Source organism: Hyperolius riggenbachi, chromosome 9 (assembly GCF_040937935.1).
Source record: "Hyperolius riggenbachi isolate aHypRig1 chromosome 9, aHypRig1.pri, whole genome shotgun sequence".
Lineage (NCBI taxonomy): Eukaryota > Metazoa > Chordata > Amphibia > Anura > Hyperoliidae > Hyperolius > Hyperolius riggenbachi.
The window spans coordinates 239,869,864-239,884,305 of NC_090654.1; the positions used below are offsets into that span (position 1 = coordinate 239,869,864).

General features: G+C 43.9%; 1 protein-coding gene across 1 annotated transcript in view; it reads left to right on the forward strand.

Moving 5' to 3' along the window:
- KIAA0586 (KIAA0586 ortholog) overlaps positions 1-14,442 on the forward strand; it is a 204,864-nt gene that overhangs the window by 102,257 nt on the left and 88,165 nt on the right. Inside the window, exons 27-30 of the mRNA XM_068254201.1 lie at positions 736-870; positions 1,141-1,324; positions 5,038-5,180; positions 7,936-8,023. Of these exons, the coding sequence (XP_068110302.1) occupies positions 736-870; positions 1,141-1,324; positions 5,038-5,180; positions 7,936-8,023 (550 nt within the window). The remainder of the gene's footprint in view (positions 1-735; positions 871-1,140; positions 1,325-5,037; positions 5,181-7,935; positions 8,024-14,442) is intronic.

Consider the following 14,442-nt stretch of genomic DNA (forward strand, 5'->3'; position numbering starts at 1 on the left):
TGCATGGCTATAGTGATTCAGTTGCGTGCTGCATAAATCTGCAGCAAGCCATCCAAATTCGCACCGCAGTGCGATGTGGATGGCAAGTCACTGAAAAGATAGGCAGCATTTCCCTGTGCAGCTCGCAAGCTAAGAAACGCTGCGAATCTGCATATAGTGGAAACTGGCCCATATAACCTGCACAAGCCAGGAGCCTCGTTGCTCATTATCAACAACTGCACTAATGGAATAACTGGCAGTAGACGTTGCCAATCCTGGTTATAGAAACTGTGCGACTAGACGGCTGTGTTTTATGTGCACGTGAAAACAAATTAAGCAAGCTGAAATAATGTTCCCCAAGAGTCCTTGTAAAATACACAGCCTTCCTGAATGCACTGAGATGCTCTCAACAATGGTGGAATTTCCGTTTACTGTAATGCAGAAGAGTTAACGGAAATTCTTCTTCAATCTGTCTGCTCACATAAACACACACCTTCTGGCATTTGGAGGTTGTGAACATTGCCATGCCACATAGCTTTATTTTATTTTCTTTAAGCCTTTATGAGTAACGGATAGTCTTTCATGACCCCCCTTCCCCCCAGCTTGGCTTGTGTTGTAGTAACGTTCTTTAAACAGAAATCTCTGTGGATCTGCTCATAAGTTAACATTCCAATAAAACTTTTGGCTGACTGTAGAGATATTTTCACCTAAACGTGGATGCTGCCAATAACAGCCAGCCTTGTTCTTCTCCTGCAGGAATTTGATCCCCCCAGTGAAGGACAGGTAATTCGGGGACCTCACAGAGGCGCACATCGTGACCCCGTCCTCTCGCTCTTAGCCACATGTAATCAGGGTCTTGTTGCTCCACATGAGGGTTTCTACCATCCTGAGGTATGTTTCACTTCTCCAGTCTGGCATTCAGCAATAAAACACCGTTATGTAAGCTGATAGCTTCTTGGAAATACATGTGTGTGGCCGACTTCCCCTGCTCATATATTAGCAATTTTCACCTCTATTTTTAGCAGCGTTTGTAACGGTGGTTTGTTGTGCATGTGTGTAACCTCGCATGGCATCCGTCTGCTGTGTTTTTACAGAATGGTTTTCAGTTTCTTGGTGTAAGAGCTTATTTATGTTACATTTTTCCCTTGTGTCTCTCTCTAGAGCTCAATGGAGGATAGCAGCATGGGGGAGATCAGCGAAGGTCAGAGGCCACGGCTAACCACGGCTGCAGAGCAAGTCCTGGTGGGACACTCCGTGTTTATGGACAGAGCTGCTAATGCTGGCCTGGCTACTGGACGCCATCAGAACCGCCCTTCTTCACCCGGACAGTGTCCAGATACAGCAGGTTACACTCCTCTACCTAACTTCATAAACTATCACTCGTTGCAGAGGAATTCTGGGTAAAATGTAAAGAGGCAGTGTTGTTCCAATATAAAAGTAAAGTCCAACTTCACACAAAGCCTGTCCATCCCCCAGCTCACTAATTGGCCTCCTCCAGGCCCCGAAATTTACCTTGATTGCCACATATTGCAGCTTTGCAGTAGAGTGGGGAGGAAATCTTAATGGGGAGTTAGGTTTAAGCACCACCAGGAGGGATCATAGGGTTAAGCACCACCACAGAGATCTTAGGGTTAGGCATCACCCGGGGAAATCCTTAGGGTTAGACATCGGTAGAGGGAGGGTTCTGTGTGAGAGTAGGGTTAGGTTTAGAGATAGTAAAATATCGGTTAACATTACTAATATATTACAGTGGAAAGTCAGTAGTCTAATATCGCTCATTTTAGCGAGATTCTACTAGCGGCAAACCCTGCGCCCTTTTTTCCAGGCGACTTTTTTCGTGTATGCACAATTAGTATCTCAGTTACAGGTCGTGGATCTTCCAACAGCAAAAATCACCAAAGAATAGCAAAAAACAGAACAGTTGACTATTCTAAGGGTCCCACCATTTTTGTCCATGACATTTTCAGTCATGTCATCTGTTGTCAACGCTCTAAAGCAATTTTTTTTTTTAAAGAGCACCTGAAGTGACACGTGACAATGATATCAACATAGGTACATGTAGTGCTAGCCCTGAGAAATTGTATGAAGTACGGATGCTCTCACCAGTAATACCGAGTGTGTAAACACTCAAATTTGGGATTTAAATGAGCATTAATTAGCTCAGGTGTGCGGCGGGGACATAAAGGGTTAGTTACCCATAATTCTGTGTCCTCCCTGTGCTCCATAAAGCTTGCACGCGTCCTATTGGACACGTTGCAAGCCTCATCACCACACACTTCCTCCTTCCGGCTTGGAGGAGGAAGTGCCCGCGGTGAGGCTTGCAACGTGTCCAGTAGGACGCGTGCAAGCTATTTGGAGCACAGGGAGGACGCGGAATTATGGGTAACTAACCCTTTATGTCCCCGCCGCACACCTGAGCTAATTAATGCTCAATTAAATCACAAATTTGAGTGTTTACACGTGAAAGCATCCCTGGTATGAAGTCCCTTTTTGCTTTATGCTAGGTACACACAATGCGTTTTTTCAGTCGATTTTCTGTTCGTTCCATTTTCAATTTGTTTTTCCGCTCGATTTCCCGCTCAATTCTCTTATCTTTTTCGAAAGTAATAACGCACATGATGGAAATGATCGATTGAACGCATCTATCGAACGCAAAAATGCATCGTGTGTACCTAGCATTACAGTACAGGAAAGAAGAGGTGTAAACTTTGGAAATGACTTTCCTGAAAAGTAAATAGTGTGGCTTCTAAGCTGCTAATGTGACAGCCTGATGCAATCTCAAAAATCAAGCCATTAAACTGATTCACTTCTCTTTGGTAGCACACATGCAATTCATTATCTCATTAATTATCACTTCAGATTCACTTTGAATACAAAATAAGCAATGATGGTGATCCAATTACTTACTTTACTAATTACTATCAAATTCAACCAATTCTTATCAAATTCAAGTTATTTCAGAGACATATTGGTACTTATCCGTTAGCCCGGCGCATCCTCTAGGTGGCGACAAAACTCCACCAGAGTTACATCTTTCCCTACTATCCATGTCGGCCTGGAGGGGGAATAGTAATTAGCGCCACCTGCCGGATGCGCCCGGCTAACGGATAAGTACCGACATATTGGTTTGTTGTTTGTTTTGTTTTGCGGAGTGGTACCAACAATCTTGTCCTCGTCAATAGATCACAGATGCATTAGGCTGTGTTCCCATTTGAGCTGAGAACGGATATTTTTTATCCGTTCTCCACTCATTGCTAAACTGACAGTGAATGTGAAGGAACCTTTCACACTTGTCACGCTGCAACGGATCCATTGCGGCAAGCGGGCCATACTTCTGTTAATCCTGGACAGGAGGATGCGCTCCCCTTATTGCCTATTGGGTTAAAACATATGCTCTGAGGTTCCAGCTTGACCACAGCAGATCATTGGAGTGGACACTACACTGTCTGCTCCTGCCGGCGACCCAGATTTAGGCACATACCAGCCCGCCCTCTCCGATCCTCCAATGACCAGCGCCTAGACGCACTACGCATATCTTAGTCCTATGAACGAACCAGGGCTGCCCCTACTCTCTGGAACTCGCTCCCACCAGCCATCAGACTCACCCCCACCTTTTAATACCTTCAAACAAGCTCTCAAGACTCACCTTTTTATGCTCGCATACCCCCCTATACCAGCACCATAATACATTCTGTTAGACACCCTCTCTAACAGAACCTATTGTCTCCACCCCCACCCTTTAGATTGCAAGCCTCTGGCAGGGCCATCTCCCTTAGTGTTTCCAGCTTGATTATGCAATCTTACTGTCAGTCACCCCTCTTGTGGACTAGAACAGTCTCTATTTTGACCTATGACACTGTACTGTTATCAAATCAGTTGCATGATCTTGTTTTGTTGTGAGTTTCCTGTATTTCCTACCTTGTATGTTAACCCATTTATCTATTGTGCAGTGCTGCGTAATACAGTATGTTGGCGCTTTATAAATACAATAAATAATAATAAGTGGGAACACAGCTTTAGGCCTAGAGCCCACAGGAGCTTCTCAGCCAAGCTTTGGAATCACCAGTGATTGCGGAAGTGCTAATCTAATGAAAGTCAAGGGACCTAAACCTACAGGAGCCATTGTGATTTTCAGCATTACTGGAGCATTTGTGCTTCAATACAAAGTATAGGATCGCTGCAAACTCCCTGCAAGTTACATTAAAAAATTGCTTCAAAAGTGCCAGAAATCTCCAAAATGCCTCAAAAATCTCTATCAAAAGCATTCAGCGATTGTGATTTCCAGTGAACTCCAGCCCTTTGTAAGAATATCGGTAGCATAAAACTTTCAAAAAAACTGTATAAATGTAATGCCCAATTCAAGGATTTTAGAATGTCTTATCCTTCTGTCTACTATGTAATTTAATGTTTCATACTGCGCTATTGTACAAAAAGGTCCAAGTGTCTTTTATGATCAGGTTTTCGTTTACAGTGATTTTTTTTCTTTAAGGCTGAGGTCACTTGAAGGCTGGTTTCTATGGTGCAATGCGGTGCTCGCACCACATTGTACTGCAAACCACAAGTGTAAAACCGGCCTTAATGAGAAGGGGGGAGGGGGCATTTAAAAACCATGACGATCTAGTTCACGAGTTCCACTTTAAAGGACTACTGTAGGGGTTTAGGGGGGAAAGAGTTGAGAAAGTCGGAAACCACTGCACCTGCGCGGCCGTGTCCTTGCTCCCGCTGACATCACCAGGAGCGTACTGCGCAAGCGCAGAGTGTACTGGGCTGCGCAATACATTCCTGGTGACATCTGCGGGATGGAGGGCAGGGCTGAGCAGGCGCTGTGGTTTTCCTACTTTAAAGTCACAAATTCCGGAAGTGAACCGGAGGTGGGGACCGGAGCATCGGTAAGTGGCTGCGCAGGCACAGGACGTCCGTGGGGGACTATTAGAAGCCCCAGGGAAGTTCAACTTTTTTTTTTTTTTCCCCTACCCCCCCTACAGTAGTCCTTTAAAGACAACTTAATGTTTCGCTTATATATAATTAATTGACGCATTGAACGTTGTATCTTTTCAGGAGTTGCCCATGGAGACGCTGATAACATAAGCTCTGGACCAATGAGCATCGGGGATCTCGATTCGCAGCTTATGCCTGCTCATTATCCTCATCCCGCCAGTCCATACCACATACCAGCCGCCTCCGGGGACGCCGCCGCGCAGGTGAAGACATGAACACTTTGTTCTCCTTCCCCAACATGTGCTATAGATTTAGCTCTGTTTCTGCTTCTAGAACAAACAAGAGTCTCTCGCTACATTTTATGGTCTGCCAAGAGAATAAGATTTGTTTTCCGACTGGCAGAGCGAAAAAGCCAACTATTTTCTGTAATGATGTTTCTAAAATATTTACGCTCTTAAATTTTATTTTTTCAATCTGGACAAATTCTTGCAGCCCAGAAATATGCTTTAAATGTCTGGGTAGATGTTTGTTTTGGGTATTTGTAGCAGTGTCCAGTTTAGCTGCTCGGACTTCAAAGCGGTCCTATCAGCCCAGATGGCTCAGAGCTGGGAAAGGTGAGTCAGCTGATGGCCTTGCACATGGTAAGCCAGGTCACGGGTCAGCTGATAGTCACTCTCAGCTTGTGGGGGGAGGGGCGTCCGGCATGAGACAGTGTCCATTAAACTGTAAATGCAATAACAGGCCATACGCACGCTCAACAGCTGTCTTTTATGCAGCACAAGTATTGTAGTGTGTAATAACAACAACAAAACATTTGTATAGTGCTTTTCTTCCTTAGGACCCAAACTGCATAAGCTTGTCTCAGATCAGTACATAGTGATGTGCTACAGAGGAAACAACAATGTGATCATAAATGCCAGACTAAACAGATGACTTCTGTCAACATGTCCAGGGTTGGAGCTATCTCAGTTGGGTGTGGCAAAGCATTCCAAAGGGTAGGGGCAGCATGACAGAAAGCTCTGGCTCGAATCTGGGGATGTTCAAGTTAGTAGATCCTCTTGATCTGAGGTTGTAGGAGGTGTGACACAGTTGCAACAAAACCTTCAGAGAGCCTAGGCATAGGTCGTGTAGGGATTTGAATGTTAGTATGCAAGTTTTGAAGAGGATTCTGCATTTTATGGGTAGCTAGTGCATTAAAGAAAACCTGTAATGAGAAAAAGTTCCCCTGGGGGGTACTCACCTCGGGTGGAGGTGTCCTCCTGTGTCCAACGGTGGCAGAGAAAATCCTCCGGAAACGACAGGGATGTAAATATTTACCTCCCCGCCTCCAGCGTAGGCGCAGTATCGGCTCTCCACCTCGGAGATAGGCTGAAGTAGAGCGGACCCGACGGAGATCGGCTATTTTCACCTATCTCCATGCGGAGAGCCACAACAGCGCCCCTGCTGGAGCCAGGGAAGGTAAATAAATTGGCACTTGTCAGCCTTGTCGAGGGAGGATTCCGGGACACTTCAGGGAAGCCAGCGCTGGACTGCCTGCAGCTACAGGGGAGGAGGAAGCCTCATTGGGACAGCCTCATTGTCTGCCAGCAGTAAAGATGATGACCTTAAAGCAGTAGGATTAGCCATAATATGCCAGGGAAAAAAACACACATATAAGTAGATAAATACTTGATCTGCTTACATAACACATGTATTGTACAGTCCTCATTTTGATTTCAGTGAATGTTATATAGTAAATGAAGAGAATTCTGTTCCTGGTGGGAACCATGTATTTTGCCCACAGCTGAGGCTAAATCCTGATGTCATTTCTGCCCTTTACTTTTTTTATTTTCTCCTCCAATCGCTGAGTCACCTCAGCCTTGCTTGTAAACACAAGTAAGAAGGGGATCATGTTTCAGATAAGCAGCTAGGCAGGGAAATAAATGGAAGAGGAGGAATATATTATAGATAAAAAGAACCCCCAGCATTCAACTGTTTGGCATTGACTACTAAAGGGCCAGTGCTCTTTATGGTGATAACTCCAAATCATAACAGCAGAAAAAGTTTTGAATGCAGGATTAGCATATTTTTCACTTAATACACGCAGACCAGTTGCTGTTGAAATTTGATTTTTATGGTGACAATCCTTGAGGCTGACTGTGGAGCAAACAACAAGAACAAAATTACACAGTGAATATGAATAATTCCTTTAAAGAGAATCTGTAACGTCAAAACGTCCCCTGGGGGGTACTCACCTCGGGTGGGGGAAGCCTCAGGATCCTAATGAGGCTTCCCACGCCATCCTCCGTCCCTCAGGGGTCTCGCTGCAGCCCTCCGTACAAGATGACGTCAATATTTACCTTCCCGGCTCCTGCGCAGGCGCTCTGACGGCTGTAGGCTCCGAAGTAGGCGGAAATACCCGATCGCCGTCGGGTCTGCTCTACTGCGCAGGCGCAAGTCTCCGGCATCTGCGCAGTGAGGCGGACCCGACTGAGATCGGGTATTTCCGTCTACTTCGGAGCCGAAAGCAGCCACAGCGCCCCCGCTGGAGCCAGCAAAGGTAAATATTGAATTGACAGTCGGGTCTGTCGCCGGCTGTTCGGAGGTCTGCAGCGAGGCCCCCGTGGGACAGAGGACGGCGTGGGAAGCCTCATTAGGATCCCGAGGCTTCCCCCACCCGAGGTGAGTACCCCCCAGGGGATGTTTTTGATGTTACAGAGTCTCTTTAACTTCTGTTTTTTAACTTCTCGTTTTGCAATGTATGGATTTATTTTTCCCCTACTGCTATATTTTGGTACAGTTCCTCTTTGAGTAAAAGTAGGGTTTTGTTTATGCTTATATTATATTATGGTACAGATGAGGAAGATGTTTATAAGAGGCTTTATAACTATTTTATCTGCTTTTTTTGCCAGCTTAGTGGCTGTGGTTCTGGAAAAAGAGGTGTTGCCAGTTGCCAGTTTACAAGACATACTGTTGTGTTATTTTCCTCCTGTGTCTTTTTCCTAGTTGAGGTTTAACACATACTCTTAATTATCACAGGGTCCAGGAAGACCTCAAAAAGAACATCAGCCAGTGCCTACCCGCTTCATACAAGTCGGTGTGAAGACAGATGAGGGTCCTCACCTAGGTAAATGTTTGTCTGAGGTTTAACAGTCAGAGGCTTGGCAGAGGATGTTTTGCTATGCACATGCTAAGTATTCCTATGCTGGTGTGAAAGTGCATTCTGCTGCAAGGTGCCACAGGCCACTGAAGGGGAATATATGTTAAACCAATCCACTTTATAAATACAAGAGGAAGCCACTAGATGGCAGTGTGGCTTCTCCGAGAGCAGATGGTGAAGCTGAAGACTGAGGTTTGGGGCTATTGTCTGCGGGTTTTATAGAATTTCACTTACATTCTTTATTGTGTGCAAAGAAATGTTTTCATTAAGAGTCACGCCTGTTTGAAGGAAGAAAAAAAATAACTGGGGAGAAAGAATGCTTTTAGCACAATGTTTTGTTCTTTAGCATAAATCTGCATATGTACTTTAGGTGTCAGATGGATGTTTACTTGGAATTCGACTGTCATAAGTTTGTTTATTTGAACATTCATTGTTATTATCATCATCCATTGTTGTGCATTTATAAAGCGCTTATTTCTTCTTTGGCTTTTTTACAACACTTGCAATCACTAAACGCTAGCATTTTGTGTTGACAATTTTTTTTCATGTTAATCAAGTATTTTTCACTGTACTTTTTTGCGATTTGTGAGCGATCCTGATTCACGTTTCCTTAACATTAGAATCGCAATCGCTTAAAAATAACAGAAAAGCGCAGCATGCACCACGTTTGCGTTTACTGATAATCGCGAATGGGTGGGGATCGGGACAGTGAGATCACTGCCATATACTTGTAATTGCACTAGCGCTTTAAAAATCGCTAGCGATTGCCAGCAGTTCGGCTATTAGCGGTAAATGCACGCTAATCGCCCAATTCTGAATGGGCCCTAAGAGCCTGATTTACATATTATGGGCAATGTTACAGTTGGCACCTCTTTTTGAGAAAAGTGTTACTTAAAGTGAACCTCTGGACTGAAAATCTACTCAGAAGAACTGAAAAGGCTTGGTTTCTTTAACAGTTTCACAGCATCAGAACTTTGTTTTTCTTACCAAAGCATCATTTTTAGCTGCATTTTTAGCTAAGCTCCGCCCATCAAAGAAAAAAAGCCTGTGCTTTTTTCCCTGATGCTGTGCAGAGCATGATGGGATTTCCTATGTTGTTATTCACGTTGCCTAGCAACTGGGAGAGGTGCTCAGGACACAGGACAGTTGGAACTGTGTCTCATGCTCCCTGTCACCTCCTTTCAACCAAAAAGATGGCTGCCATCATGAAATCAAACATTTGCCTGTTCTTTTAAAACAGGATGGGTAAGAGATTATATTACCTATCTATTTTAATGAACATAACTAATGTAACTTAATGACAGTATGTTTGTTGAGGCTGGAGTTCCTCTTTAATTACAGACACCCCTCAGGAACTCTCTCCAAAATTGAGTTAGATTGCTTGGCAGTTCTTGTCTCCCACAATGCAACAAGGCTATCCTTATATATAAAAAAATCCACTGCGCGCTTCCAGAGATTCATCCTGTGAAAACCGCTTTACCTCGCGTAATACTGCTTCTCTCATGCTTCACCAAACCGTGCAGGTGGCAAATGGTGCAATACTGTGTTCCCAAGACCTCATAAACAGAGAGGCTCACCAGGTACAAACCACCTCTCTCTCAGGTAGGAGTCTCGCATGAATTGTATGTTTGACTCGGACATCAATGATCCATACCCAGCATCAAGCTGTAAAATATGGCCTTTTATTCCTTAATAACACATATAACACTTCATTGCGCAATACATCAGCTCCAAGATAGAACCACAACAGCGCTTCTCGCGCACTCCAGTTTTGGTGAAGCATGAGAGAAATGAAAGTGAAGCAGTATTACGCTGTGTGAAGCTGTTTTTACAGGTTGAATCTCTGGAAACGCGCAGTGGATTGTTTTAAATATAAGGAGAACTGGAGTGGATGGAACACAGCAGACTAACAGGACATTTTAAATACGTGATTTTGGACGTTTGGTTTGTGCAATATAGGTATTTTATTGGTGATATATCACTTGTATGTCACAGGTGGCACAGCATAGCATATTAATAATGCAACAAGGTTCACAGGTAGGAAAACTGTCAGGGCCATGACCTCTCGAAGGGGGTTTGTCCTAGACTACTAATGATCCCACAAAGGGCAGCAAATTTAAGAGATATCCTTGTCCGTTCTACATTCAGGCAGAAGAGTGGAGCTAAATGGCTTAATAGGACCCCACCTCCGTAGAGCATGTTTCCCTCCAGGGCAGTGATAGCCAACCTTGGCACCCCAGCTGTGGTGGAACTACAAGTCCCATGAGGCATTGCAATACTCTAAGCATAACTCGGGGAGGCAGAGGCATGATGGGATTTGTAGTTTTGTCATAGCTGGAGTGCCAAGGTTAGCCATCACTGCTCTAGGGCATGCAATGTGTGCAATTGACTGGGTTGGGGCACGGACCTCTATAACCAGGATGGCTCCAAGAAATTCCACATGACTTATTTCATAAATTACATCATGAAGAGGGTGGTGTACCCATGTGGCAGGATTTATGTCGGTATGACTACAAGAATGTTCAAAGCGCATATACTCAAGTACTTTTGTAACATTCAATGTAAGGAACCAAAGACTCCTGTTGGCCAGCATTTTGGGGTCTTGCCATACGGTAGCATCCCGGGTGTAAAGGTAAGGGCGATCTACAAATTACTAATTTCCCCATAAGGGGTGACTATGATTGTGAAAGGATATTAAGGCAGAAGGAGACAATGTGGCAGTACAATATGGAAAGCATGATTACATTTGGATTAAACACTGATTTTTCTATGGCTCCATTTTTGCTAGATTATTAGTAGATTTGGATTTTGGTGATAAAACAGTGTCTCCTTTAGAGGGAGTTGGTCCTCCACATCTGGCGTGAATGAGTCCATTTTGTGAGAAGACTTGATATGCCCTTGACTAGGATTCCTGGAATTCATATGAATAAAAGAGGTGGGGCTCCGCTTCTCCTTTAAAATGAATGACAGCCTCCTCATCCCCCATTTCCATTGAGGAAGCCCACATGACAGTGGGCGAAACACGCAGGTTCCTCCCACCGCCTCACGAGTCGTTTCCTGCCTGCATAGCTGGTGCATTGAGTACGAGACCTTCAAAATTATGCTGTATGGTTTGGTGTGATCTGGAGCAGGCTGGTCTGCAGCACATAGACTCTCTTGCTGTAAGCGTCTGGAGTGTTGGAGGCTGATGTGCCGGACCTAGCCTGGACTGAGATCTGTGCATGGAATCAGTGCGTATGGACTGCACTGCCTCATCGAGTGACTGTGAATTGCCTTTACACAATGTGCATCAAGTCTCCTTATGTTGCATAATGCTGGCATGCTTCAAACAATTCTTCCTGTCTGTGCGCCTGACATGCTTTGCTTGGCTTCCGCTCTTTCCACTTGATTATATATGCAGAACTCATGGTGCACGGTGCTACTAGCCTCATACTTAGAAATCTCTGATGGAACTTTGCAATACCTTTTGTGGGATCTATCTGGCTGCAAATTCATGCCAGTATTGTCATCAAAGGATGGACATATGACCCTAGTAAAGATTGCTATCCTCTGCAATTTCCGGCCGGCATGTGGGATATGCCTGTGAGTGATCGGATTGTATGTGTGTGGTGAACCGCCAACGTTGTCATTTTTAAATAGGTGGTGAACATTGTGTACAATTTGATAATAAAGAGCATATACGTATATATATTGTAGGCTGCTTATCTTGTCATTTCCTTGTTCTCTTGCCCTTATTATTATGTGCCGTATACCCTGAGGGCAGAAGCCGTGTTTTATGCAATAGTCTTTCATTTTTCCTTCATTGATGACTGATTTGCGTATTGTCGGTAGTGTTACCGTGTGCAGGCAGCACACCAAACTGTTACCGGTACCAATGGCAGCAGAGTAATTGCGCAATAAGCTACTGGCAGCCCTTCCTCCACTGTGTAAACCTCTGTACGGAATCATACTGTAATGCCATTTCCCAGATGGCAAGCTGTGCAAAGCCTGCAAATGTGCTGTAAACGCTATGTGGCCATTTCCTGTTCTGGGTTGTCAATTATATGGCAAATTTGTGTTGGTTTTGAACACGGAGCTTTTCACCCTAATCCTCCAACATTGTATACAGGCAGCAGTATATCCGGACTTTCCAGAAGCTTCCCTCTACCTAGGTAAGTATCTAAAATAAGTATCTTGAAAATAAGAATATATGAGACACCAGGAAAGTTCTATACATGATTGCTACTAAACATACAAATAATTATCTCTTTCAATTCAGGTTTGTTTTAAACTGTGTGTTAAGTGGAATAAAACTTAAAGCGGACCCAAACCAAACATTTTTTTTAATCAAAAATATTTAGTTGCAGCACTCTGACACATACAAAGATAAATAAACACTCCTTCAAACCTATGAGCATTTCAGTGCATGCTTTTCACCCTTCTCTTTTCATATCTACGGTTATACTGAGGGCAGCCATTAGCAATTCCTCCATTGCCAGACACCATCTACTCCACCAGTTTGCCGGAAAAATCCCGGCAATTTGAAAGGAAGGGAGGGGTTCTTCCAATAAATGTAAAATATTATATATTTGTCATCATGAAGCTGAAAAAGGCTGCTATTTATTATTATAATTTATAAAATAGATTTTATTTCTGAAATCTTGTATTTTTAATTTGGGTCCACTTTAAAGTTCCTTTCATATAGTTTATAGGGCATTCCTCAAGCCAAATATTTTTTTTGTTTTAATACTGTAATTCCCGATCAAAACAACTAAACAAGCCTCACCCACAGCTCCTTTTGTGCCTTGGCACTGTAGCAAGGGCTTATGGGAGCTCAGTCTGGGCAGGAGGAGGAGGAGGTTACTAGCCATTGATTTCAGAGGCAAAGGGGAGGAGGGAGGAGAGGGGACTGAATTTACACACAGGCAAGCTGATAGCATCTCCAGCCATCAGCCTCTGACAATGTGACAAACAGAACATGTCTGCTCTCATTGTATCACAGGAATAAATAATCATAAACTTTTGAAGCTGTTTGCAGCTAGATTTGCTGTAAACTATCTAAACTTTAGATAAGATATATTAACAAGTTACTTGTTATAGTTAGTTTTTCATCTCGGATATGCTTTAAAAAATAGCTACGTAACTCAGTAGTAGGAACCCTCTGGGTAGTTTGGAAGTTTCCCTGATCCTCATCAATCTCTCCATTCTAGCACTGGGTCATTTTTAACATATCAAACAAGAGCTTGTGAATTATGCTCTCATGGCTGTACTCCTATTTGTGGATGAGTGAATCCATACTGCTCATGAATACGTATTGTCCATGCGATAGAGGGAGAGGTGTATGGAGCTTGTTGCTGGGCAGGGAGTGGTTTAGACTGTGCTGCGGGCCGGCTACCACTCTATCTTTACTGTAGTAGTCCCATAGAAATCGCTGTGGAACTACAAGAGGATTGGCACCGAGAAATGTTTGTAGTTCCATAACAATTTCTATGGGGCTACTACAGCACATGCGAGCGGAGGAGCGCGGGGAGACAGAGCAGTGTCTGGCCCACCATACAACAAGTTAGGTACGCGGGCACATGTTGCTATCTATAGGGAGGGGGAAGGGGGGCTTTCTCCATCCCCCTGTAGGCCCTCAGCTCCTAGGTGATCCGCTGTGCTCCTGTAAAAGTTGTGGGCCACTGCATATGCACCGTGCTTCCTCCATTGCGTTCCTAGGGGGCCCAGTAGGTTTGCCCAGTATGGGGCCCAGAAATTTCTGATGGCAGCCCTGTCCATGATTATAGCAGTGCTATTAGTACCATAAATCAATAATGTTGGTACCAAATTGGACTGACTGCTTTCCCAGAACCCAGTACTGTATACAGTGTGTATACACTAGTCTTTCAAACATCATCTACTAGAGCTAATTTTCTTCCCATGTACTTTTAGTGCAACATAGTCAGAAAATGTGAGTTATTAGGCTGCTTGATGCCTTAAATAACATATTCAGATCTAGTTTATCATTAGCAGAAAATGTACTCTTGCACTGCAGACAAAGTGGAGACTTTGGTACAATTTATGTCTAATTTTGGGCTTTGCGGCACGCTTGAGTCTCTGCTCAGTTTATCCAGCTGTTTTTGGTGATTTAATGCCCTATTATTTATGTAGTGGCAATCCCGCTGAGACTGCTCCTATAGAGCACACTCTTGCGTTTGGCTGCTGGAATATTTTCCTTGATTTGAGGTCTTTATGGAGGAAGGGCCCTGACTTCCTCACGTGATAGATGATGTGGATAGGATGTAATGAATGGCATTTTCTTATGGCCGTGTATAGAAACTATTTAATATCTGCCTGGCTATGTGTATTCACACTTATAACCTATCTACCATAAATCTTTGCCTGCCAAAATCTGACCCTTTTCCTTT